Genomic DNA, 25,187 nt, shown 5'->3' with positions numbered 1-25,187 from the left:
GCTCTGTATATTAGGGAGTCACTCCATGCCACTGAGCTTGAGGTGAGGGATGAAGGGGTTGAGAGCTTGTGGGTTAAAATCAGAGGGAGGACTAATAAATCTGACATCCTGGTTGGAGTCTGTTATAGACCACCCAACCAGGATGAAGAAACAGACCAGATATTTTACAAACAGCTGGAGGCTGTTTCAAGGTCATCAGATCTTGTCCTTGTGGGCGACTTTAACCTGCCAGACATCTGCTGGGAACTTAATTCAGCAGAGAGGAGGCAGTCCAGGAGATTTCTAGAGTGCATGGAGGACAGCTTCATGACCCAGCTGTTAAGTGAGCCTACTAGGGATCAAGCTCAGCTTGACCTGCTGCTGTCCAACAGAGAAGGGCTGGTAGGAGATGTGGCAGTGGGAGGCTGCCTGGGGTGTAGTGATCATGAGTTAGTGGAATTTTCAATATACAGGGAGGTAGGGAGGCACTGCAACAAAACCTACACCTTGGACTTTCGGAGGGCAAACTTCAATTTGCTTAGGAAACTTATTTCCAAAGTCCTCTGGGCAGCAGTTCTTGAGAACAAAGGGGTCCAGGATGGTTGGACCTACTTTAAACAGGAGCTCTTGAAGGCACAGGAGCTGGCAGTTCCCATGTGCCGAAAGACGAGCCGGCGGGGAAGGCGACCAGCCTGGATGAGTAAACAGCTCCTGAAGGAATTGGGGGAAAAAAAGAGGGTGTATCACCTCTGGAAGGAGGGGAAGGCTTCTCCTGACGTGTTTAAGGAGATAGCCAGATTATGTAGGAGAAAAATTAGAGAGGCTAAGGCCCAGCTAGAACTTAGGCTGCCACCTCTGTGAAGGATAATAAAAAGCACTTTTGTAAATTTATAAATTCTCTAATCCATGAGGAAGCAGTAAGGGACCTGCTGCGTCATTTGGATCCTCACAAGTCCATGGGACCGGATGGAATCCCCCCTAGGGTGATGAGAGAGCTGGCAGCTGAGCTGGCCAAGCCACTCTCCATCATTTTCCAGCAGTCCTGGCTCACCGGAGAGGTCCCAGGAGACTGGAAAATGGCCAATGTGGTCCCCATCCACAAGAAGGGTCGGATGGAGGAACCTGGGAACTACAGACCTGTCAGCCTGACCTCAGTGCCAGGGAAACTGATGGAACAGTTTATCTTGGGGGTGATAAGAGCACACCTAAGGGGTGGCAAAGGGCTCAGGTCCAGCCAGCATGGGTTTAGGAAGGGCAGATCCTGCCTTTCTAACCTGATCTCCTTCTATGATCAGGTGACCCGCTTGGTGGATGTGGGGAGGCCTGTGGATGTGGTCTATCTGGACTTCAGTAAGGCCTTTGACACTGTCCCCCACAGCAAACTGCTGGCTAAGCTGTCAGCCCATGGCTTGGATAGCAACACTCTGTGCTGGGTTAGGAACTGGCTGGAGGGCCGGACCCAGAGAGTGGTGGTGAATGGTGCCACATCCAGCTGGCGGCCAGTCACTAGTGGTGTACCTCAGGGATCTGTGTTGGGCCCCATTCTCTTTAACATCTTCATAAATGATCTGGATGAGGGCATGGAGTCAGTCATCAGCAAGTTTGCAGATGACACCAAGCTGGGGGCAGATGTGACTGGGTTGGAAGGCAGAAGGGTCACTATGAAAGTGACAAAGAACAGGTCTTCACATCTAGCTTTCTGAAGGTTAACTTCAGAGCTCAACTGTATGTTACCTGTATATGAAGTCAAAATTAAGATACATTATAGCTTTACATTGATAAAAAGGTAAGAACTGACACTCTAGTTGACACTGCTTCCAGTGCTGTACTGAGTAGGAGAGGATTACAACAGCCAGAGGGACTCTGGGAAGGAGCCCTCAAAGGCAAAGGGGCCCAGGAAGGCTGGCCTACTTTAACAATGAAATTATGAAGGCACAGGAGAAGGCTGTCCCTATGTGCCATAAAATGAGGTGGTGGGGAAGAAGACCAGCCAGATCAAGCATGGAGCTTTTGCAAGAACTCAGGGGGAAAATAAAGGAGTGTACCAACTTTGGAAAAATGGGCAGTCGAATTAAGAAGCATTTAAGGATATTGTAAAGTCACATAGAAAGAGAATTAGAGATGCAAAAGCTCAACTTGAACATAATCAGGCCAATTCTGTCAAGGATAATAAAAAGTGCTTTTATAATTACATCAATAAAAAAAGGAGGGCCAGGGGAAATCTTGGTTCCTTATTGGACGAAGGGGGAAACACAGAAAACACAAAGAAAAGGCTGAGGTACTTAACACCTTCTTTGCCTCAGTCTTTAACAAAAACACTGACTATCTGCCGGGCAACTCGGCTCTTGAATTGGCAGAAAGGGATGGGGAGCAGTATATCCCTCCTGTACTCCAAGAGGAAGTATTAAATGACCTGCTGTGCCACTTAGACCCTTACAAGTCAATGAGTCTGAATGGGATTCATCCTAGGGTGCTTAGGGAGCTGGTGCAAGAGCTGGCACAGCTGCTCTCCATCATTTATCACCGGTCCTGGATAACTGGGGAGGTCCCAGTTGACTGGAGGTTGGTCAATGTGATGCCCATCCACAAGAAGGACCAGAAAACTACAGGCCAGTCAGCCTGGCCTCAGTACCTGACAAGGTTATGGAGCCAGTCACCCTGAGTACCACAGAGCGGCATGTACAAGAAAACCAGAGAATCAGGCCCAGCCAAACTCAGCTTAGGAAAGGAAGCTCCTACCTAACCAATCTGATTGCATTCTATGACTGGGTGACCTGCCTAGGAGATGAGGGCAAGGCTGTGGATGTGCTCTACCTAGACTTCAGCAAAGCCTTTGACTGTCTCCACAGCATCCTCCATGAAAAGCTGGCAGCCCATGGCTTGGACAGGTGCACTCTTCACCAGGTTAAAAACTGGCTGGATGACCAGGCACAGAATGTGATTGTGAATGGTGCTGCATCCAGTTGGTATCTGGTGACCTTTGGTGTCCCCCAGGGACACCAATATCTTTATCAATGACCTGCATGAGGAAATCAAGTCTATCACCAGTAAATTTGCGGATGACACCAAGTTGGGAGGGAGCATTGATCTCCTGGAGGGTAGGAAGGTGCTGCGGAGGGACCTGGACAGGCTGGGTCAATGGGCTGAGGCCAATGATATGAGACTAAACAGCAACAAGTGCAGGATCCTGCACTTTGACCATAACAACCCCAAGCAGCACTATAGACTGGGGGATGAGTGGCTGGAGAGCAGCCCAGCTGAGAAGGACTTGGGAGTACTGGTTCACAGCTGACTGAATATGAGCCAGCAGCGTGCCCAGGTGCCACAGAAGGACAAAAGAGTGATTAGGCTCTGGAATGGACTGACCAGGGAGGTGGTGGAGACATCATCCCTGAAGGTCTTTAAGAAAAGATTGGATGTGGCACTTGGTGACATGGTTTAGCTGATGTCATGGTGAAAGGTCATAGGCTGGACTTGATTTCAGAGGCCTTTTCCAGTCTCAATGATTCTGTGATTATATTAAAGGAAACAATTGTTGAAACTATTGCATAGGATTACTATTAGTGCTAGTCAATGAAATTATGAAGCAGCAAATGCAAGGTGATTGTTCATCAGTAACTAGTTCTGAAACAGGATATTATTTAACAAAGAAAATCAGAAAACACTGCTAATGCATCTCTTAGACTGCTATCAATAACAGCACTTTACAAACAGGCACTAAAAGAGAGTCTTAAGATACTCAAAATCTTGAGAAGAAAAAAAAATACTTCTTCAGTGGAGGTGCAAGTCACCAGCATAGTTTAATTAAAGATGAAAAACAGCCCTCATATTTTTCCTACTGGATAACGCACAATCTGACATAAGAACATGCTAAAAGTAAAAAGCTGCTGTTCCAGAATACAATTTCTTTGTACTTCTAAGCAACTGTCTGAACAGTGCTATGCTTCATTATTATCACTTCTGAAAGTTACAGCAGCTACAGTAGCAGTTACTACATGATAAACATGAAAGTCACCTGCCACTGTTCTCTCTCCAAAAGACTCTCAAAGTTAAGGTAGAGTGTGGCATTACATACGATGCCCCCTACACACCACAATTAACTTTTCGTTTCTTGAGAAGATGAACAGAAATGGAACATATGTGCAATCTTTTTTTTAACAGAATCTGATGCATACAAGCAGTTTAATTCACATGATATGATTTAATTGACCATCTCTGTACATCATCCTGTAACTTCAGTCAGAGAGATTTACAGACCCAAAAAAGCGGGTCCATGAAAATGCTCTTGCAGAGATTTTTTTTTCTTTATATTGTAATATATCAAAATTCACTAAAAAAAAATTAATTCATCTCCAGGTCTGATTTAGTTGCTTTCAAATTAACTTGGTCAAGCGTAAAAATAGTAACACAAAATGCACAATGAAATAAACATGTACTGGCTAAGCAGATAAGCTGGCAGCAACATGCTATTATTTATACTCCTAGTAAACTTGATGTGAACATTTTCCTTTGTACTGTCAAACCATGTGCTTCCTACTATGTGCTGTAATCCACCTTGCTAGCAAACATCTAGTTCTGTGAGTGCAACACTGTCATCAAGATCTTTCACAGCCAGGTCTACAGTTTCCAGCTTTTCTACCACATCAGAGTCTGTTCAGGACCACTTTCAACTCCTTGACAAGCTTAAAAAAATACCCACAGGATTATGATGTTATGCACACGATAGGAAATATTTCTTAATACTTGGAAAGAGAATATGAGATCTCACAAGGAAATAAAGTATTTCTTCTATATGAGGAATAACAGAGATTGATGAGTGGAGAAAATAGGATACATCTGTCAGTGCTTTAGTTCAAATTAGAAATGTCATTTCAAAGCAACTGTCCCCAGTGTCTTTATCTACTGCCTCTGAATCAACATCAAAAAGTACCATGTAGCAGACATACTGGATAGTTTCACATACGTGTAGATATTCATTCCACAGGAATAAATTAGAGCTCACCTAAAAATAAAACTGCTCAAAACATGCATAGTGTGGATGCTAGGTCCTCAGCACCACACATTTCTATTCCATAAATCCACTTCTACTGTATTATGCTATTAACTAACATGGGCAGATCTAAACGGCTGCTGCAGCTTCTCAGAGCCCTGATCTTTGAAGCTAGCAGACACAATGTATGACAGAACCAAAATTGGATGATGAAGCTTTTTTTTATTTGAGTGTAGTAGAAAACAGTGTTGGAATTATTACTAGAGTATAAATGGCAGTGTATTATCCTCCCTAAAAAACACATCCAGAATACAGTAGTCTGATGCCTCAAGCTTCTCCTAACAGATACTTTTGCTAGTTCAAGCAAGACTCAGTACTAGCAGTAAAATACTTCCAGATTTGGAAATCCAGAGCCAAGCAAGACTACTTAGGAACTCAAAGTTAAGGATTTTTCCACTCAAGTACACATGCTTTTCTCAAACTCTCCATAATTTTTCTGTGACTTCTATCTCCAATTTCTTTACAGGACAGGTACGTTCTTCTCTCTTTACATGGAGCAGATATTTGCATACTACGGCTTACACACAGGCTCAGATTCACCAGGCACATAGATGTAGAAAAAAGGCCTCTCCTTCCTGAGACAGCAAACAAATCTTGTCAAACTAGGCAACTTTGCCCAAGGACAAATATCAATGTTCTTGCAAACAGGCAACACAGACAGAAGTGTCTTTGAAGACCTTCCAAAGAACCAAAAGTTTGCCTGTGTGATTGAAAAAGTCTATAAGGACAAAAGCAACTCCTACCTCAACCAAAGCAGACTGAAAGAATCAAGAAGAGATGCTCTGTTGTGTTCTCAAATGATTTGTAAAGAAATACAGAATTACATTTGAAAAGAAACAGAAAAATTACAGAGCATACACAGGATTCAACCCCCTTAAACCTTCCCCCAACCCGAAACTCATCTACAATCCCCAATGCTCCTTTTCCTCCCCCACAGCGCCTCTGCTGCCCATAGGTCCAAACAAGGCCTCTGCAGCCATAACCAGGCCCACTTCCTACATGTTTACCTTGGTAAGTAGGTCCTGCCAGAGACAGCAGGCAGGAGGGAAAGAAAAGGAGGACAAGTTGGCCCTGCTACCAGCTTATAAAGAGATAGCAGAATTATGGGATTGAACAACAATTTTACACTCCCCTGTGTCCACCCCCTGGACTCCTCTAGTCCCTAGAGGATTTTTAACTCTATGGTTTCCAACCTATGCCACTCCACCCATTTATTCAGTCCCATAATTTCTGCACCACACTACTCAAGTAACTAGAAACAGACTCTACATAGTAGGCAGCGCCATCCAAATCATTCGTCATTCTAGTTGTCTTCAGATAACAGGCAGCAAAATTCCAATAGCAAATAATTCTTCATTCCCTGATTTTTCTTTCAACCAATCTATCACTCAGGCCCTGGACACAACTCTTCTTCTCATCAAATAGGACTTCTCAGATAACACTGGTTATCTGAATAAAAACCTCACTAACAACTTACACATACTCTGAACTCAAACTCTCTCAGTCAAAGTCAAACTCCTCTGTGGAACACACCTGACCTTTCCGCATCACACAACATGCAAGTCCCCAGCAGAACAAAACACCCTTTGGACAGGTCATATCTCCACCCAAAGACAGAAAACACCCATACAATTTTCCCCACAGATTCTTTTCACAAACAAAAGGAATTCTATGTCCATCTTCATTGTGCTCAGTGTTGCAGAGGGCAGGAACTGATACGTGGCCGAGTCGAGAATTTATCAAAAACAGATATTTTTTATTTTCCCAAAAACCCGCCCCCACAACTACATATACAAAGATTAATTTAGTTTAATAAACAGGTTCAGTTACATGAGAATTAATCTACAAGAATACCATCAATAATCTGACTATTTTTGGAAGTCAGAAGTTGGAAAAGGACTCAGCTATTAATTAATAGCGGTTTCTTACTAAATTAAGCTAAGCCAAATAACTCACTCAGGCTGGCTCGTGCGGTCTATGTTCCTCTTCCTTTCCAGCGGTTGCAGGAGTCGTTAAGGGTCGTTAAGGGTCGTTAGGCACACAAAGGTGTGTCTAACAGGAAAGCGAATCCTTGGTCTCTCTGCAGTCCAGGCACAGGGGAGTGTGTGAGCTCAGGCAGACACATACGTCCAGGCACGGGCAAAATCCAAAGCGGGAACCCCAAAGGCGGGAAGACCCCCAATAGTTATAACCTTCGCTAGACAAAGGGCAGAGTTACCACACCTTAGGTGTGAAAGCGCACGGCCAATCCCAGCCTGGCTCCAGCGCGGGAACTCACGGGGCAGTCACTCCCTTCACGGGGCAGTCCTCCCCCCCTTCACGGCTGCAGGGCAGGCGAGGGGGGGAGAAACCAGGCGGCTTTTCCCCTTTCCCCCCGAAGTCCGGACAGGAGAGGAATTTAGGGGTACGGGACTCCAGGACACTCAGTAGCACCCAACATCCATTATTTAATGGACAGTCCCTCTCCATTCTCATTCAACGCTTTACGGTTCATGCATCCAGCAGGGAATCGAACCTGGGTCTTCCACACCAAAAAATCACAGGATCAGAGTTGTTAGGGGTTGGAAGGGACCCAAAGAGATCATCAAGCCCAATCCCCTGCCAGAGCAGGACAATCCTATCTAACACAGATCATACAGGAACACATTTAGACAGGCCTTGAAAGGCTCCAGAGAAGGAGATCTCACAATCTCTCTGGGCAGCCTGTGCCACTGCTCTGTGACCCTTACAGTAAAGAAGTTGCCCCTTGTGTTGAGCTGGAACCTCTTGTGCTGCAATTTACACCCATTGCTCCTTGTCCTGTCCCAGGGAGCAGTGAGCAGAGCCTGTCCCTCCACCCTGGCAGCCCTCAGATACTTAGAAACATTGATCCAATCCCCTCTCAGTCTTCTCTTCTCCAGACTAATAAGCCCCAGGTCCCTCAGCCTCTCCTCACAAGCCATGCCCTCCTGTCCCCTACTCATACTCGTAGCCCTCTGCTGGAGGAGCATTCTACCATTGAACTACAAATGCACAAGCAACTGCTCACTGCAAAGTCTCAACTGCTCATTGCGGATTCTTGGAGTTCCACTCGGCACAATCTGGATCAGTCCATGACCAGCTCAAACAGTGTGTCTTGACCCCTGAGGCAGTTAAATGGGGCAACTAAGTCCAGTTCACTTGCAGTTCTCCAAATAACAGCAAGTTATTGCTTCATTCTGCTTCTCTGCTTCCAACATGTGCAAGACTGAAGATCCCTCCATCACAGATGAGTTCCATCTCTGAGTTCCACTATCTAAGACAGTCCTGTACTTCTACTTGTGTCTTGTATCAGGCCATCCACCACCTCTGAGGGTTCCATCCTGCAGTTCCTCTACTCTAGCTGCAAAATCAGAGGTGAACACACCACATCATCAGTTCCTGCCCTTATTATCTTTGTTCCCCAATCTAGACAGAATTGCCTCAAATTTATTAAGCCTCCCCAACATCTCTCCATACACTTTCTCAACAGGCAGCTGAAAAGCAGGAGCTGGTGGTGGACAAGAAGCAGGTGGTTGAACAGGGAAAAGAATCACTAGGATCAATGCTATTTACTGGAACCACTACCAGACCAGGACTGTCCCTCCTCACCACTTCCCCACCAGCCAGAAGAAGAACTACCATCAGGACACCCTTAAGGCTCACCCTGCCACTTGAGCTCGACACCAAGGCTGCCGCTGCCACCTCTGCTCCCCACAAAAACTCAGCTGAGATGTGTGGAGCCATCTTGCCATCCGCCGCTAGTCCTGGCTGGCCACCCTCTGCAGGACCTGCTGAAATACATGGGAAGGGGAGCAAAACTCCTCCACTGCCCATAATCGGTACTGTCATAAACGGTACCACAATGGTCTGTCCACACACTGCTGGTGACAGAACTAGTTCTGTGCCTAGGTCCTATTTTACAAAGCATCTCCCAGGCACTGTGACCCTCTGAAGAGACTGAAGAGACACATATTGACCCCTATATTGCTCTGGCTTGCTTGGAAATCAACAAAGGCAGGAAAGTTTTACTACTGTATAGGAAAGGATACAGCACTACAAAGTGAGAGAGAAGGAAGAATCCTGGGTGGATGAGCAACACCATTTCACCATGCATATAAGATGGAAAATACAAAGCAGTTTCTCTGTTCCCTTCTTGAAATGCTTTGATCAAATGGAAGAAAGAATAAAGAATGTCTGGAAACAATGCAAAAGGATTATTTGAAAAGACTTGGGGATACGCTTGCAACTAGGTTACAGAAAATACAAGAAATGGAGTGTTTCAGGATAAAATCCCTGCATTAGCTGTGATAAACAGTTCTCTGACATCACTAGAACAGTACAGCACCTTTGTATTATATTTGTGAGTACATATTATGGGACAGGTGAAAAATACTGTGTTTTATGAGAGCAGAGTTGTCCTTCAGTAAGAAGGCTATTGTCTCGAAAGTTGTTTGGTGATTTCTTTTGAAGTAGAGAAATAATTTTTTAAAGGAATTTATGAATTCCAAAGGATTTGACACTCCTCTCATAAATCTGTATAATCACATTATTAATCTATCAAATCAAACTGACCAAATTGTTTTCACTAATGAAGTGCATCACTTAAAGATGTATTAATCCAAAATAATCACACTGCATATTATTGAGCTTAAATGCAACTGGGAAAGTTCTGCATTATTTCATTTGTTAGCATTTTCTTTATTTGTACTGTTATCTTACATAATGAAATTCCAAGTACTATAATACAAGACTGAGATATTAGCACTGTAATCCTGCTTCATTTACTCTGAGGGGAAAATTGACTGCTGTCCAAAGTATCAAATTCTACTATAACTTAAAATACAGGTTGTGTAGCATTATTTAAATCTGAGGGTTTTTTCTCTCTTCTGTATGGGTAGTTTCAATAAATATGCAGAAGGCTGTGCTTTGATTTTCTTTTTCAGCTAAGTGTGGGAGAAAGAAGGGCTCACAAAATGCCAAACAAGTTTGAGAAACATGACATAGGGGAATAAACAGTTAGTCGAACATGAATTTTTATGAGATGATTTTAATCTTACCGTGCTACAACTAAAAACTGGTCAATCTGACGGTCAGTAAGAGAGCTATCTGGATCCCATACTTTCACTTCCAGCTTTGCCTGTTCTCTGTCATCTAATTCTCCTGTCAAAAGGTAGATGGGATAAAACAGTTATTACTCACAATGGCTTTTTCCACGTATTTCTTGTAGTATGTTTAAGAGACATTGTACATTTCCAAGCAGATATCTCTTTCAATTCCATAATGAAGCATTGGTAAAAAAAATCTTCCCTTCACACCAGCATTTCAATTTAAGGAGGCATTCTTAAGAGATATAGTATTAAAGAATGTTAATAAAATGTAATTATAAGCTTGAAACTATAGCCTAAGCAACAAGTGGTTTCTTTCAACTGTGTTTCAACTGTATAAATGTTACCATTTCTCTTTAAAAAAAAAATCAAAATTACTTTCCACTTAGCCAGCTTTACCAGTTAAATTCTATCCAATATGTATTCTATGCCCCCCAAACAAAAATTATTTTTAAAAAAAATGCTGTATATTACATTTATTCTTTCACTTCTTGTTCTCAGCCACTACTTTATGTGTACTGTTACCTGAAATCATACTATTAATGTGTACTGCATCCAGTCCTGGAGCCCCTATTACAAGAGGGATGTGGAGATGCTGGAGTGTGTCCAGAGCAGGACCATGAGGATGATCAGAGGGCTGCAGCACCTCTGCTACGAGGATAGACTGAAAGAGTTGGGGCTGTTCGGGCTGGAGAAGAAGAGGCTCTGAGGTGACCTTCCAGGATCTGAAGGGGGCCTACAAAAAAGCTGGGGAGGGACTTTTTAGGATATCAGGTAGTTATAGGACTAGGGGGAATGGAGCAAAGCTGGAGGTGGGGAGATTCAGAATGGATGGGAGGAGGAAGTTCTTTAGCATGATAGTGGTGACAGCCTGGAATAGGCTTGCCCAGGGAGGTGTTTAAGGCCAGGCTGGATGAGGCTCTGGCAGGGGGATTGGAATTAGCCCTTGTGGTCCCTTCCAACCCTGACTGATTTTATGATTCTATGTTGACTGCTTCACCTGCAAAATAATCTATAATGCTGCAGCACAAGAAAGTTACTATGTATGACATCATAATTTCCCAACTCCACTTGTCTGAACTGATCAATTTGTGTACATTCGTGTGGCCAAATCAACAGTGGTGGTGTCTGAAATGTAACTTGCCCTGTGTGCATTTGCAATGCTTAGATAAACAGTGATGTGTGAAGACAGTACAATGAATCACATTCATACTGAAGCTTAAATCTTGGCTTGACTGACACCAGTAGCATCTACTGCAAAATCAAAAACATTATAGAGGCTGATTCAGTAGGCAAGATATATTCTGTTAGTACAAAATTATCATAGAACCAACCAGGTTGGACGAGACCTCCAAGCTCATCCAGTCCAACCTAGCATCCAGCCCTCACCAATCAACAAGACCATGGCACTAAGTGCCTCATCCAGGCTTGGCTTCAACACCTCCAGGGACAGCAACTCCACCACCTCCCTGGGCAGCCCATTCCAATGCCAATCACTCTCTCTGCGATGAACTTTCTCCTAACATCCAGCCTAGACCTCCCCCAGCAAAACTTGAGGCTGTGTCCCCTTGTTCTGTTGCTGGTTGCCTGGCAGAAGAGACCAACACCACCTGTTAAACCCTCCCTTCAGGTAGTTGTAGACAGCAATGAGGTCTGCCCTGAGCCTCCTCTTCTGCAGGCTGCACACCCCCAGCTCCCTCAGCCTCTCCTCACAGGGTTGTGCTCCAGGCCCCTCACCAGCTTCATTGCCCTCCTCTGCACATGTTCCAGCACCTCAACATCTCTCTTGAATTGAAAAGCCCAGAACTGGACACAGTACTCAAGGTGTGGCCTGACCAGTGCTGAGTTTTGGAACAGAATAACCTCCCTTGTCTTGCCGGTCACACTGGTCCTGATGCAGGCCAGGATGCCATTGGCTCTCCTGGCCACCTAAGCACACAGCTGGCTCACAGAAGGAGGTGCTGGCCCCCTGAGAGAAGTATAGGACTGCTGTCAGAGGATGCAGCAAGGCAACTAGGAAGAATAAGGCTTTCCTGGAACTTGACCTTGCAAGGGAGGTCAAGGATAACAAAAAAGGCTTCTTCAAATACAGTGCAGGAAAAGCTAATGCTAGAGGCAATGAAACCCTCTGCTGAATGAGGTGGGTGCCTTGGTGACATAGGACACAAAGAAGGCAGAGTTTCTAAAGGCATTCTTCATCTCTGTCCATGCTGCTGGAGACTGTCCTCAGGAGCCCTAACCCCTGAGGACCCAGAAGAAGACATGACAAAGGAGGAGTATTCCTTGGTTGGTGAGGACTAGGTTAGGGAACAGTTAAATAATCTGCACATCCATAAATCTAAGAGTCCTGGCGGCATGCACCCGTGGGTACTGAGGGAGCTGGCACACGGCATTGCCAGAGCAATCTCTACCATCTTCAGTAAGTCATGGTGGACAGGAGAGGTGCCTGGGGCCTAGAGGAGGGCAAACATCACTGCAATCTTCAAAAAGGGTAAGAAGGAGGACACAGGTAACTATAGACCTGTCAGCCTCACCTCCTGTCATGGAGGGTAGCAAAAGCTCCCTAGCAGGTCCCCATGTTGTGCGTGTTAGTGTCTCACATTGAAGGCCAAAGCATCGCAAAACCCAAAACAACCTTCAGTACCCATGAGAAGTTTTCTCCCTAGTGAAGATAAAAGGTAAACATTGGCCAATGTTTTCCTTTTTCCGGCCTTGGTTCTCATGCACGCTGACCACCTGCTGATGGGCCGAACATTGGGTGGTCTTACAGGTTGTTTTGGGAAGAATTGTCCAATTGTGCAGGTTGATTATAACTTTGTACCAATCTGTAAAAACAACATAAAAATCGCCTGAGCTGGTGAGCACACCTCTTTTGAACGCTATAAAATGGTGTATTGGCCTTGATTGGGAGCCTGCTTCTGCTTGCTCGCCTGCCTCAGCCTGCCTGCCTGCTTTAGCCTGCTCCAGCCTCAGCTCCAGCCCGCACTCGTTCCTGATCCTGGTCGGCCTGCCCGGCACCAGACTGGCAACGCCGGATCCTCAGGGGTTGAGGGCCCGCTTAGGCCTGATCCTGACCAGGGAAAGGGACAACGCCCTAATAGTGCTCCGAAACTCTTCTGAACTGCTTTGACAATGAGTAACTGATGAACTCTTAGAATCAAGACTGAATAACTTCAAAGACTCAAAGAACTCTTAAATGTTACTCTAACCTCATCAAAGAATTTACGTGGGTAAGTTAGTTCCGGGAAGGGGATCTCCGTATTTTAGCAATAAATCACTTGATCTTTACAAGTCAGCCTCGCGTGTTTTCCCCATAAATTTCCCGTAAAACTACCTTCCATGACACCTCCATCCCCAGAAATGTAATGGAGAAACTTATCCTTGGTGCTGTCCTCAGGCATATCAAGGAGAAGAGGGTCAACAGGAGCAGTCAGCATGGTTTTACCAAGGGGCAGTCATGTTTGACCAACCTGATAACCTTTTATGAGGACATCACCAGGTGGCTAGGTGATGGTAGAGCAGTGGATGAGGTTTATCTTGATTTCAGTAAAGCATTTGGCACTGTCTCCCACAGCATCCTTCTGGCTAAACTGAAGGGAATGGAACATCTCTCTTATGATAAGTGACTGAGGGAGCTGGGGCTGTGCTGCTGGGAGAAGAGGAAACTGAGAGGTGACCTCACCAAAGTTTATCAATATGTGCAGGGTGAGTGCCAGAAGGCTGGAGCCAGGCTCTGCTGGCCAATGCCCAATGACAGGACAAGGGGCAATGGGTGGAAGCTGAGGCATAGGAAGTTTTATTTTAAAATGAGAGGGATTTTTTTTCCCATTGTTCTGTCACCCTCACAGGAACAGGCTGCCCAGGGGAGTTCTGGAGTCTCCCTCTCTGCAGATAGTCAAAATCCACTGGGACATGTTCCTGTGTGATCTGGTACAGGAGATTCTGCTCTGGCAGGGAAGTTGGACTGGGTGAGCTTTCAAGGTCCCTTCCAGCCCCTGACATTCTATGATTCTGTACTTGTTTCTAGCTTTCACAAGCTGCTACAAGAATAAAAACCTGTTCTGAAGTACAGCTATTCCATTTCCTTTGCAAATCTAGGCTGTGTAGGTAACTCCTCCAAGCACACAGAAAATCAGTTTAGTCTGTGCTATTTCTTATGATGTAGTGAAAGCCAGTCTAAATACCCACAGTATCACCAAGACATGAAATAACCTGTACATTTAAGAGTTTGCAGCCTACATCCAGGCTAACTACTGGCTCTTCCGAAATTCAATAATGTATGGTGAGCTTCTCTAGCACATTCATTATGGAAGGAAATGAAAATGTGGTGTCTGGTTAATGTTTCAGGAACAAATGCCACAGTCATACTCCCAGAAAAACATAGTAAATTAGTTTACAGACAATAAATAATTGCCTACCTAATGGGACTTCTGCTTAAGCTAATTCACATCCAGTATGGGAGACACACTCTGGCAATCTTGGGTAGCATTTTAGTTCTATAAACTTACAGTTGTCAACATGTTCTAGTGTTTTTTTCCCATCTGAGACAGAGACATTGCGGGTGATAGTCTACATTTTAAAAACCATCTCCCAGTACTTTATTTACAATCTGTTAATTCAGCAGTGCTAATATCTCTAGTGTTAGTTGTTTCAGGACATCATATCCTGGAGACCATGAAAATACTCAGGACAGAGTGTACTTGTCATGGAGAGAAAGCATTATACCAGCAACATGTGAGTATTCAACTAAAATGTGCCACTCTCCTGAACTGTTTGCAAAAAGATGAAAGAAAATGCACCACTATACATCTTACTTCAGTTCAAAATAAATTTAAAACTGCTACTACCAAAAGTTGTTTTAACTCTTGCTAGAAGTAAATATTTTCTAATGGTGGCACACAGGCAAGATACAAGCAGTGGACCACCTATATCACACAATCCAGACATATAAAGTAAGTTATTTGCAACAACAGTGGACAGGAAGACTTCCAGAAGATAAATCATCTCTGTCAAACTACACTTCCAAAAACTCCTTCATTTGTGATTTTCCACTTAAATGGCAGGATATTATCGCTTAAACAGGAAGAAAAGTAACCTTAACAGGTCAAATCAAGGAAGCAGTCAAGTAATGCTGTGGAAATCATGAAAAGCTAATTTCAGGAATAAAAATTCTGTTTACTTCCTTTGAATGTGCTGCAAGAATTAGTAGCATATCTTACTTTTTTATTTTGCACAGCTTGCACTATGCCTGAAAATACTTTTTCATTTGCTTTTCCAAAAAGTAATTTTGTGGTCTCACTTCAGTACAAACATATAAACCAAACAAGTGTTCAGCTTTCTGAGTGAATTTATCTAAATTTATCTTCCATGATATGGAAAACAGAGGTACCAGTTGCTGGATGCTCAATCAGTTGGGACAGAAAATCTGTAGCTGCAATATTTTGAGCAGACAGCAGTTGGACACTAGACCGCTAGCTTGTACTCCAGAGTTCTTCCTAGCACGGAAATTCATTCAGGACTTGATACAATCTCTTGAACTTAGCCAAAAGTTTTGACTCATGCATTAACTACCCATTAATTCACTAGATACCTAAGCAAGTAAACACAAATCTATGCTGGCCTTTAATTTTATGGTCTTATATTCTCTAGGCACATTTCCAAGATGTAAATTCAGTGTCTTTATCTCTGTGCTTCAGTTTTATACCTGAGAAACCAGAATCTCGTTTAGCTATACCTCAAGGATGTAGAAGAGAGATATTTGTCAGTTCTTATTTTCCCATAGTCCAGTTCAGTATAACACAATCAAATTCCTGTTTCTGAACTATGGGATTATATTTTTAGAGACAGCATTTAGCAGATTTTTGTTGGGCACTGTTGGGCAGTGTACTGACTGCAGGTAATCCTAAATGTCTTTTTGAACACAACTCCATGTGCTAGAGAACACTGTAAAAATAGGCAATTAATCACAAAAATAAAAAGAGGTTTCAATTTTTGAACCATCTTCTCATGCTCTATTTACACTGCTTGTCTGAAAACACTCATTAACTTACAGATAAGGGGAAAAAAAGCACCACCAAGGATTTTCTCATACTGTCCAGCTATGAACAAAGTTCCAGACGTTCAGATTGTCTAAAGTAGAATCTGAGCTTTCCACTTCAAAAAAAAAGATTTTCAGTTCCCCTTCTAAAACATTCACCATATTCATTCTGAATAAAATGAATTAGACATTCATAGACAGAGGTTAATTATCACAAAACAACACACAGATTTTGACAAACTGATAAGTGGGCTACAGCTTGAAAGAGAAAGACAGCTACTGGCAAAGTTAAGTTTTACATGAAGCATAGGAGGTAAGACACTTAACAAGCTCAACTCTGCGTAAGATGAATTCTTGGCATACAGCTATTGGTCTTAACTAACAGAAATTCAAACTCTTTCACTAGAAAAGCTCTGCAGACATAGAATTATTACTCATTTTAATGTAATTTTAAAAAGAATATTTGTATACTTAAGATTTCAATTAGTCATTCAGATGACTTACATTAAGACAACTCCATTTATGAAAATAACACATGTATGAAGACTAGAAATGAAAACCAATCTTCAAGAAGACTAAATGCATAGAAAGTGCAAATGGAAGATGTCAAGTAATACAAACTCATTTGTCTACAGCAACTTAAAACTGAATATTTTCTAAGCCAATAAAGCATGCACAGTCCAATCATCTCCTATCCTCCAGAGCTCTAGACTGAAAAAAAAAACAAACACCCAAACAAAACCCACAATCAAGCCCAAAACCCCTGTCATTTTTCACTGGAAAAATCCCTTTCAAATTAAACTGCCTCAAACGACTTTAGAGCTTAAGTGCTCAATCTCACAGTGTTTATTAATCAACCACTGGTGAGTGAAAGGCCAGGACCTCAAAAAGTACTCAAAAGAAGCTTAATTCATCATGTTCTAAATTCCTAGAAATAAATAGAAGTACAATCTACCTCAGAATAAACTGTACTGTAATTACATAGTAGCAACAGAATTCTTCATAATGCTTCATCAAGAATGGTTGGCATATGGGAATGTCCAATGCTTGGAGCAGTAATAAGTAAGGTTATCTTTTTCCCAAAATCCTGCAGTAGCGTATGCAAAAAAGAAACTTCTGCATATCTGTGCTAGTTTGAAGCAGGGTAGAATTTTTTGGTGAGAAGAACTAGATTACAGGCTGTGAAAGGAAAACAATGGTGATGTCTACTTCACTCAAAATAAAAACACAGATAATCACCCTCACTTGGGCTGCTGGATGAGCTACTTCTTAGTCTCTAACCTCACCCTCTATTTTGGACTAATCCACTTTGCTTCCTAACCCACTGGCCAAACCTCTATTCTTCCCTGGGACTGGGGTAAGGTTGAGAGGGGTAGAGGGAAGGTGAAGGGGTGGTTGAGAGCCCCTCCTGGGGACTCAGGTTTCTGGGAGGGGAGTTGTGTTTATGTATTACCTTTTCACCTTGTACATTTCTGTCTGTAACTGTATAGACTGTAAATATCTGCTTGTATATTGTCCTAGCTGTAAATAAATAGCTTCATTCATATTTCCAGAGCTGGCTGAGTCTAGTCTGGGTGATTTCTAAAGTGGGGGGGGGGGGGGGCAGGGAACGACCAAACCTTCACATCTCTTTATTTGGCACTCCAACATGGGGCAAATTCATTTTGAGTGATTGTTAATTAACTCTGGGAATCAGAATGAAGCTAATGAAGAAGCTGTTTTACTTAGTGGGGGCTACTGTGTGGCCTATTTTCTGTTTTCTTGTTTATAATTGGATCAAAGCCCAGATTGGTTATTTTTTGTTTAATCTAATTTTTAAGAAGATCAAAGCTAAACTCACATCCATTTTTTGGAGTTGAGAGGATTTCATCCTTGGTTATGTTGGATTCAATGTCACTGAGTCTTTTACCAGTAATATTACAGGGGCATTCACCAGTAACATTAATGAAATGGAAGTAGTACTTCCGCTTTATATACAACCCTCATGAGAGTTATCTTACCTAAAACTCAGGCAGACCCTTGTTCAGAATTTTATTCAAGTCACACTGTGGCATTTCTGTTGAGTGTGATTTTGGGTCTTGTAATTTTGATTTTCATATTAATTTTGGCATTATGTAAGAAAAAATGGAGTGTGGTAGCTTTAAGAAGTAAAGTTTCTGTGCCCCACACAAAAGATAAACAAAGCAACAATTCAACCCAAAACAAAGATAACTTGGGGGAACAGCAAGGAGCTACCACTACACCTCCTCCCCTAGATTCTGGGAAAGCTGCCAATGTTCTTATCGGGAATGATAACAAGACAGGATGCCCAGGACCACAGGGAAATAATCAAACTCAAGATGTTCCCTCAGCTAATAACACTAACTCAGTCAGTTTGAATCCCCAGCCAGCAGACAAAAAGACTCTACCTCTAAAGCACATCTGAATTCACAGTCCTCAGGCCAGACCCCCAGTATTTCAAACCTGCCAGGGGACTTGTCAAAGTCTGTTTCCACGCAGGCCATTTTGGCTCCTGCCAAAGCAAAAGCTAAGTCATAACATTTGACAAAGAGTGATTCAAAAGAGGACTTAGGAGAGGGGACCTCTAGTGAGCAAGAGGAGGAAGAGGAGACATTTAGTCTTCGGGACCTGGCGAACATGCTCAGATCCCAGTACTCTGAAAAGAGGAGCGCTGTAAGGTTGGCTGCCAAGAAGGAGGATGGTTCTGATGGGTTTAAGAGTGCTCTTAGGAAAGTTCTGTTTCTAGGCCAGGGACATCCAGATCAACAAGAGGAAGAGGAGAAAGATGACATCCAGGACTCCAAGGATCCACTCAGAGAGGTCAGGGAAGTTAGGAAGGAATACTCAAAGGGAATCAGGAGAGCTAATCCCAAGCTGGCTGGTGAGATGCCGTAGCATTAGTGCAAATGCCCTGCAGGTAGGAGACAAGTCTGCCAAGCAGCTAGGACCACTCACCAAGGAGAGTGGAGTGGACAAATACCTAGCAAGTCCTCTTGGTAGGGTTAGCTTGTGGACACGCCTTCTGTTGGCTGTGGCTATGAGATATCCTTCCCGAGATGATCTGCCATGGACAGCCAAGAAGTGGAACACCATTGAGCAGGGAATTAAGCTTCTGAAGGAGTTTGCTGTGAAAAAAGTGTATTATGGAGATCATAAAGATGTGTGCTTTATGGCACACATGAGCCTGATGACATTCCTCTTGGAACAGGTATCATGAAGAAGCTCATTACGCTTGCCCCTTCATCCTATGCTAATATCTTGCCTAGCAAGTTCTTATCAAGGAGTGATAATGGAAGGTCTTTCACTATTTGTGAATTCACTGACCAGCTGAGACAGACAGAGGACAGCTTGTCACATTTTACCATAGTTTCTGCTATAAAAGCTCTAGGTACAGAGATAAAAGATGGCAATAAAGACAGCCTTGAGAATGGTATTAAGAATAGCATAGAGAATGACATTAGGAATGGCATGAATGAACTGAAGGAGGATCTTAGAAACATTTCCAATCTGGTAAAGGATACCATTCCTGTATCATCTGAATGGGTGCATGTTTCTGCCACCAGGAACAGATGCCCACCTCCTGCAAGGCAATTTCAGACTAGGAGACAAACTCCACCCTGACATCAACAAACACATGTGTTGCTGTGGATAACTCTGCCTGACCAATATGGTGAGAACATGAACAAGTGGGATGGTCAACCTACTTCAGCTCTTTCAAAGAGAGTCAGGGAACTGCAGATTTGGCAGAAACAGGGGCAGCAATGCCAAAAAAGTAGCTGTCACTTCTTCAGCTCCTGAGAGCAACTGCAATTATTCCAACATTTGCAGTTTCACTCACAACACCACCAATCATTGTGTGCACCCCACATGTCATGTTCAGCATTAGGGGTGCCCTGCCTCCAGCCAGGAGGAGGAAAGGGATAGTGGAGAAAACCAAATCTATTGGAATGCATTCATTAGGTGGCCTGGCAGTTCAATAGCTGGGCAAATACAGTTGACACAGGTGCTCAGTGTACTTTATTGCCATCCAATTGCAAGGGGACAGAGTCCATATCTATTTTTGGAATCACTGGTGGATCTCAAGAGTTAACTAAGATACAGGCTGAGATCAGTTTAACTGGTAAAGAGTGGAAGAAACATACTATTGCAACTGGTCCTGATGCGCCTTGCATTCTGAGACAAGAATTTTTGAGACAAGGTTGTTTCAAAGTTCCTAAGGGTCATAAATGGGCTTTTGGAATAGCATCTGTAGAGACTGAGGACAGCAAATTGAAATTGTCCATTAGACCTGAACTTTCTGATGAATCTGCAGTTGTGGGACATCATGACATAGAGGACCTGGAAGTGCCAATTGCAACTCAAACTGTGCACCACAGGCAGTACAGAACTAACCGTGACTCTTTGTTGCCCATTCATCAGCTGATTCGTCAACTGGAGAGTCAGGCTGTCATCGAGAAAGCTCATTCACCTTTCAACAGTCCCATCTGGCCTGTGCACAAGCCTAACGGAGACTGGAGACTGACAGTTGATTTTCGTGCCCTCAACGAGATGACTCCACCCGTGAGTGCAGCTGTGCCGGACATGCTGGAGCTCCAGTACGAGCTGGAATCGAAGGAGGCTAAATGGTATGCAACCATAGACATTGCTAGTGCTTTCTTCTCTATTCCCATAGCAAAGGAGTGCAGGCCTCAGTTTGCATTCACCTGGAGAGGAATCCAGTACCAGATCAACCACTTGCCTCAGGGGTGGAAACACAGCTCAACAATCTGTCACTCAGTCATCCACAATGCACTGGAGAAAGGTAAAGCTCCAGAGCACATCCAATTCATCAAGGACATCATTGTGTGGGGCCAAACTCTTGAGGAAGTCTTCGAGAAAGGTAACAAAATCATTGACATTCTGTTGCAAGCAGGCTTTGCCATTAAGAGAGACAAGGTTAAAGGACCTGCCAAAGATATTCAGTGTCGGGGAGTGCAGTGGCAGGATGGTCGCTGTTACATCCCTCAGGATGTGATCAACAAAATCTCTACTACGGCAGTTCCCACCAGTAAGAAGGACACTCTCTCTTTCTTGGGTGCAGTGGGATTTTGGAGACTACACGTTCCTGGGTTCAGTCAAATTGTCAAACCTCTGCATGATGTGACTCATAAGAGAAACAATTTCAATTGGGGACCTGAACAACAAGCAGCCTTTGATCAGATCAAACGAGAAGTAGTCCATGCAGTGGGCTTGGGACCTGTGCAATCTGGTCCACACATTAAGAACATTCTGTACACAGCTGCCAGTGACAATGGTCCAACTTGGAGCCTTCGGCAGAGAGCTCCAAATGAGACATGTGGTTGTCCACTCAGTTTCTGGGGTCGTGGCTCCAGAGGTTCAGAGGCAAATTACACCCCAACAGAGAAAGAGACGTATCTATGCAGCCTATGAAGGAGCGAAAGCAGCTTCTGAAGTGATTGGAACTGAGTCACAATTGCTTTTAGCTCCTAGAGTGCCAGTTCTAAAATGGATGTTCAAAGGCAAAGGTTCATCACCACATCATGCTACAGATGCAACCTGGTCTAAATGGATGGATTTGATAATCCAACGAGCACGAATGGGTAATCTTGATCGACCTGGTCTGGTGGAGGTGATCACCAACTGGCCAGAAGGCACAGACTGTACCAACCCTCCAGAGGAGAAAATAATCCAGGCTGAGGAAGCTTCTCCCTATGGTGATCTCTCTGATCAGGAAAAGAACTACGCTTTGTTCACAGATGGTTCCTGTCGTCTTGTTGAGAACAAGCGAAGATGGAAGTGAGCAGTCTGGAGTCCAACCAGGAGAGTTCCCGAAGTGAGAGATGGAGAAGGAGAATCCAGTCAGTTTGCTGAGGTAAAAGCTGTTCAACTTGCTTTTGATGTGGCTGAACGTGAGAATTGGCCTATCCTCTACCTCTACACCAACTCCTGGATGGTAGCCAGTGCTCTATGGGGTTGGCTAAAGGACTGGAAGAAGAATGGTGGGCAGAGGAAAGGAAAGCCTATTTGGTGTGCTGATCTATGGCAGGACATTGATGCACGGCTGGAGAGAATTCCAGTGAAAGTGTGGCACATAGACGCACACATGCCCAAGAGCAGAGATACTGAGAAACATCACCACAACCAGCAGGCAGACCAAGCTGCTAAGATTGCTCAAGTTGATACTAACTCTGATCTTGACCTTGATTGGAAATACTGAGGTGAACTGTTCTTAGCTCGGTGGGCCCATGACTCATCTGGACATCAAGGCAGAGATGCAACATACCGATGGGCACGCGATAGGTCAATTGACTTATCCATGAACACTATCACCAAAGTCATCCATGATTGTGACATCTGTGCTGCTATTAAGCAGGCTAAGTGAATCAAGCCCTTATGGTATGGTGAGAGATGGTCAAAGTACAAGTATGGTTAAGCCTGGCAGATTGATTACACCACTCTACCTCGATCTCGTTCTGGCAAGCAGTATGTGCTAACGATGGTAGAGGCCAGCACCGGATGGCTGGAAACCTATCCAGTTCCACATGCTACTGCACATAACACCATTCTTGGCTTGGAGAGACAAATCATGTGGAGACATGGAACTTCAGAGAGAATAGAGTCAGACAATGGCACTCATTTCAAGAACAATCTTGTGAAAGACTGGGCCAAAGAGCACAGTATTGAGTGGATCTACTACATATCCTACTATGCACCAGCTTCAGGGAAGATTGAGCGCTACAACGGTTTGCGGAAAACCACTCTAAAAGCCATGGGGAGTGGAACCCTTTAAAACTGGGACAAACATTTAGCACAAGCTACCTGGTTGGTAAATAGTAGAGGTTCAGTAAACAGAGCAGGACCTGCACAATCAGACTTGGTCCAAACAGTAGACGGTGATAAAGTTCCTGTTGTATGTGAAAAGAATCTGTTAGGGAAAACTGGGTATTTTCTCCTTCGGGTGAAGGGAAACCTGTCCGAGGGGTGGTATCTGCTGAAGGTCCTGGTCATACCTACGGGGTAATGCAGGAGAATGGTGAAATCCAGTGTATTCCACAGAGAAATCTAACCTTAGCTGAGAGAGTCTAAATTCAGAGTGTATAATCCAAGCTGTTAGGAGTTTTCTGTTCTAGGTACCATCGGTGTCCAACACTGAAAGAATCTACGAGAGCATCTACAGAGGGCACGAACCCAGCATCACCTGGGAGTCCCTGATCTCGTCTCATCTGTGAGAAGACAAACTGTTCTGAGCTTTTGAATCACCTACATCTGAGATAGCTGGAATGAAGAGTGAACTGAACTTGTGATATTCATTAGTGTAAATATTGGTTTAGATTAGATCAGGTAGTTCTAAGCAATACTCTGAGTGAAGTAGACAGGGGTGGATTGTGCTAGTTTGAAGCAGGGTAGAATGTTTTGGTGAGAAGAACTAGATTACAGGCTGTGGAAAGAAAACAATGGTGATGTCAACTTCGCTCATAGGCTTGCTGAGATGTATAGGAACAAGAAATAAAAACACAGATAACCACCCTCACTTGGGCTGCTGGATGAGCTGCATCTCTCTAACCTCACCCTCCAGTTTGGGCTAATCCACTTTGTTTCCTAACCCACTGGCCGAACCTCTATTCTTTCTTGGGACTGGGGTAAGGTTGAGAGGGGTAGGGGGAAGGTGAAGGGATGTTTCAGAGCCCCTCCTGGGGACTCAGGTTACTGAGAGGGGAGCTGTGTTTCTGTATTACCTTTTTACCTTGTATATTTCTGTCTATAACTGTATATACTGTAAATATCTGCTTGTATATTGTGCTAGCTCTAAATATAAGCTTCATTCATATTTCCAAAGCTGGTTGAGTCTAGTCTGGGTGATTTCCAAAGTGTGGAGGGGGCGAGGAACACCCAAACCATCACAATATCAAAGAACATGGAGGCACAATGTCCTCAGATCACACTGTTCTTCACTTTATAGTGGTTATAATAAACTACATTTAGTCAGAATCCCCACTGCCACAGAAACGAAATAGTAAGTCAGACCTTTAATTTTTGCTTTTTATGGGAAATCTAAAGGCAATGACCTAGATCAATATACTGCACAAAACAACCACAGTCATCTACAGCTCAAAGGCAAAATATTCACCTAATGAAAAGATACTTGAAACTCATCTTAATTTTGGAATTAGCTGATTGTACTCTTCTAATATATGCAAATAAACATAACTTGCATCAAGATTGATCAGTCCTCTCCCCTATTTGAGATGATATTTTTGTTTGGTAGACACTGTTCAGTGGTCTAGCACCTGCTCCAATCTGAACACAGACACTGCAACTCTTTTTCTTAATTCTTGAAATCATACCATGAGGTAACAGTTTTTAGAAAAACATAACGAAAATAATTCTGTGTATAAATAACAGCAGTATCATACTACTTATTAACAGTATTTCATAGAATGCATCAGGATTGAAGGGACCGTCGAAGTTCATCTTGTCCAACCCCCCTGCAGGGACACTTCCTACTAGATCAGGTTCCTCAGGGCCACATCAAGTTCTATCTTGAAAGTCTCCAGGGATAGGGCCTCAACCACATCCCTGGATAACCTTTCTCAGTGTTTCACCACTCTTGTTAAGAACTTGAACTTCCTTTTGTGCAACCTAAGCCTATCCTGCTCCAGCCTAAACCCACTATCATTCATCCTTACAAGCACTTCCCCAGCCTTCCTGTAAGTCCCTTTTGGAAATTGAAATACAGCTATAAGATCTCCCCAGATCCTTCTTGTAGTGGGTTAGGAACTTCATCCCCTACCAATTGAAATTTACCAGAGCAGCTCAAATGGCTTAGAAATAAGATAAAGCTGTATTTCACAGCAAAGGTAAATGTACAAGAATATATACAAAATATATTTACATGTATTTACATACTATTTATATGCAATTTAGAAATAATGCAAAAATCCAATCTTTCCCTTCTCAGGCAAAGAAAAAGCCTACAAGGAGCCAATGCCACCCTCTGTCTCCCCAGAGAGAACAC

At 43.5% G+C, this 25,187-nt stretch overlaps 1 protein-coding gene across 6 annotated transcripts in view; it reads right to left on the bottom strand.

Moving 5' to 3' along the window:
- MTA3 (metastasis associated 1 family member 3) overlaps positions 1–25,187 on the bottom strand; it is a 156,574-nt gene that overhangs the window by 56,153 nt on the left and 75,234 nt on the right. For all 6 annotated transcript variants that reach the window (XM_064164040.1, XM_064164042.1, XM_064164039.1 and 3 more), the window contains one exon: positions 10,087–10,189. In XM_064164040.1, the coding sequence (XP_064020110.1) occupies positions 10,087–10,189 (103 nt within the window). The remainder of the gene's footprint in view (positions 1–10,086; positions 10,190–25,187) is intronic.

This window comes from Pogoniulus pusillus, chromosome 25 (genome assembly GCF_015220805.1).
Source record: "Pogoniulus pusillus isolate bPogPus1 chromosome 25, bPogPus1.pri, whole genome shotgun sequence".
Taxonomy (NCBI): Eukaryota; Metazoa; Chordata; class Aves; order Piciformes; family Lybiidae; genus Pogoniulus; species Pogoniulus pusillus.
The sequence above is the reverse complement of the archived record's forward strand: the minus strand, read 5'-3'. Positions and strand labels throughout refer to the sequence as shown.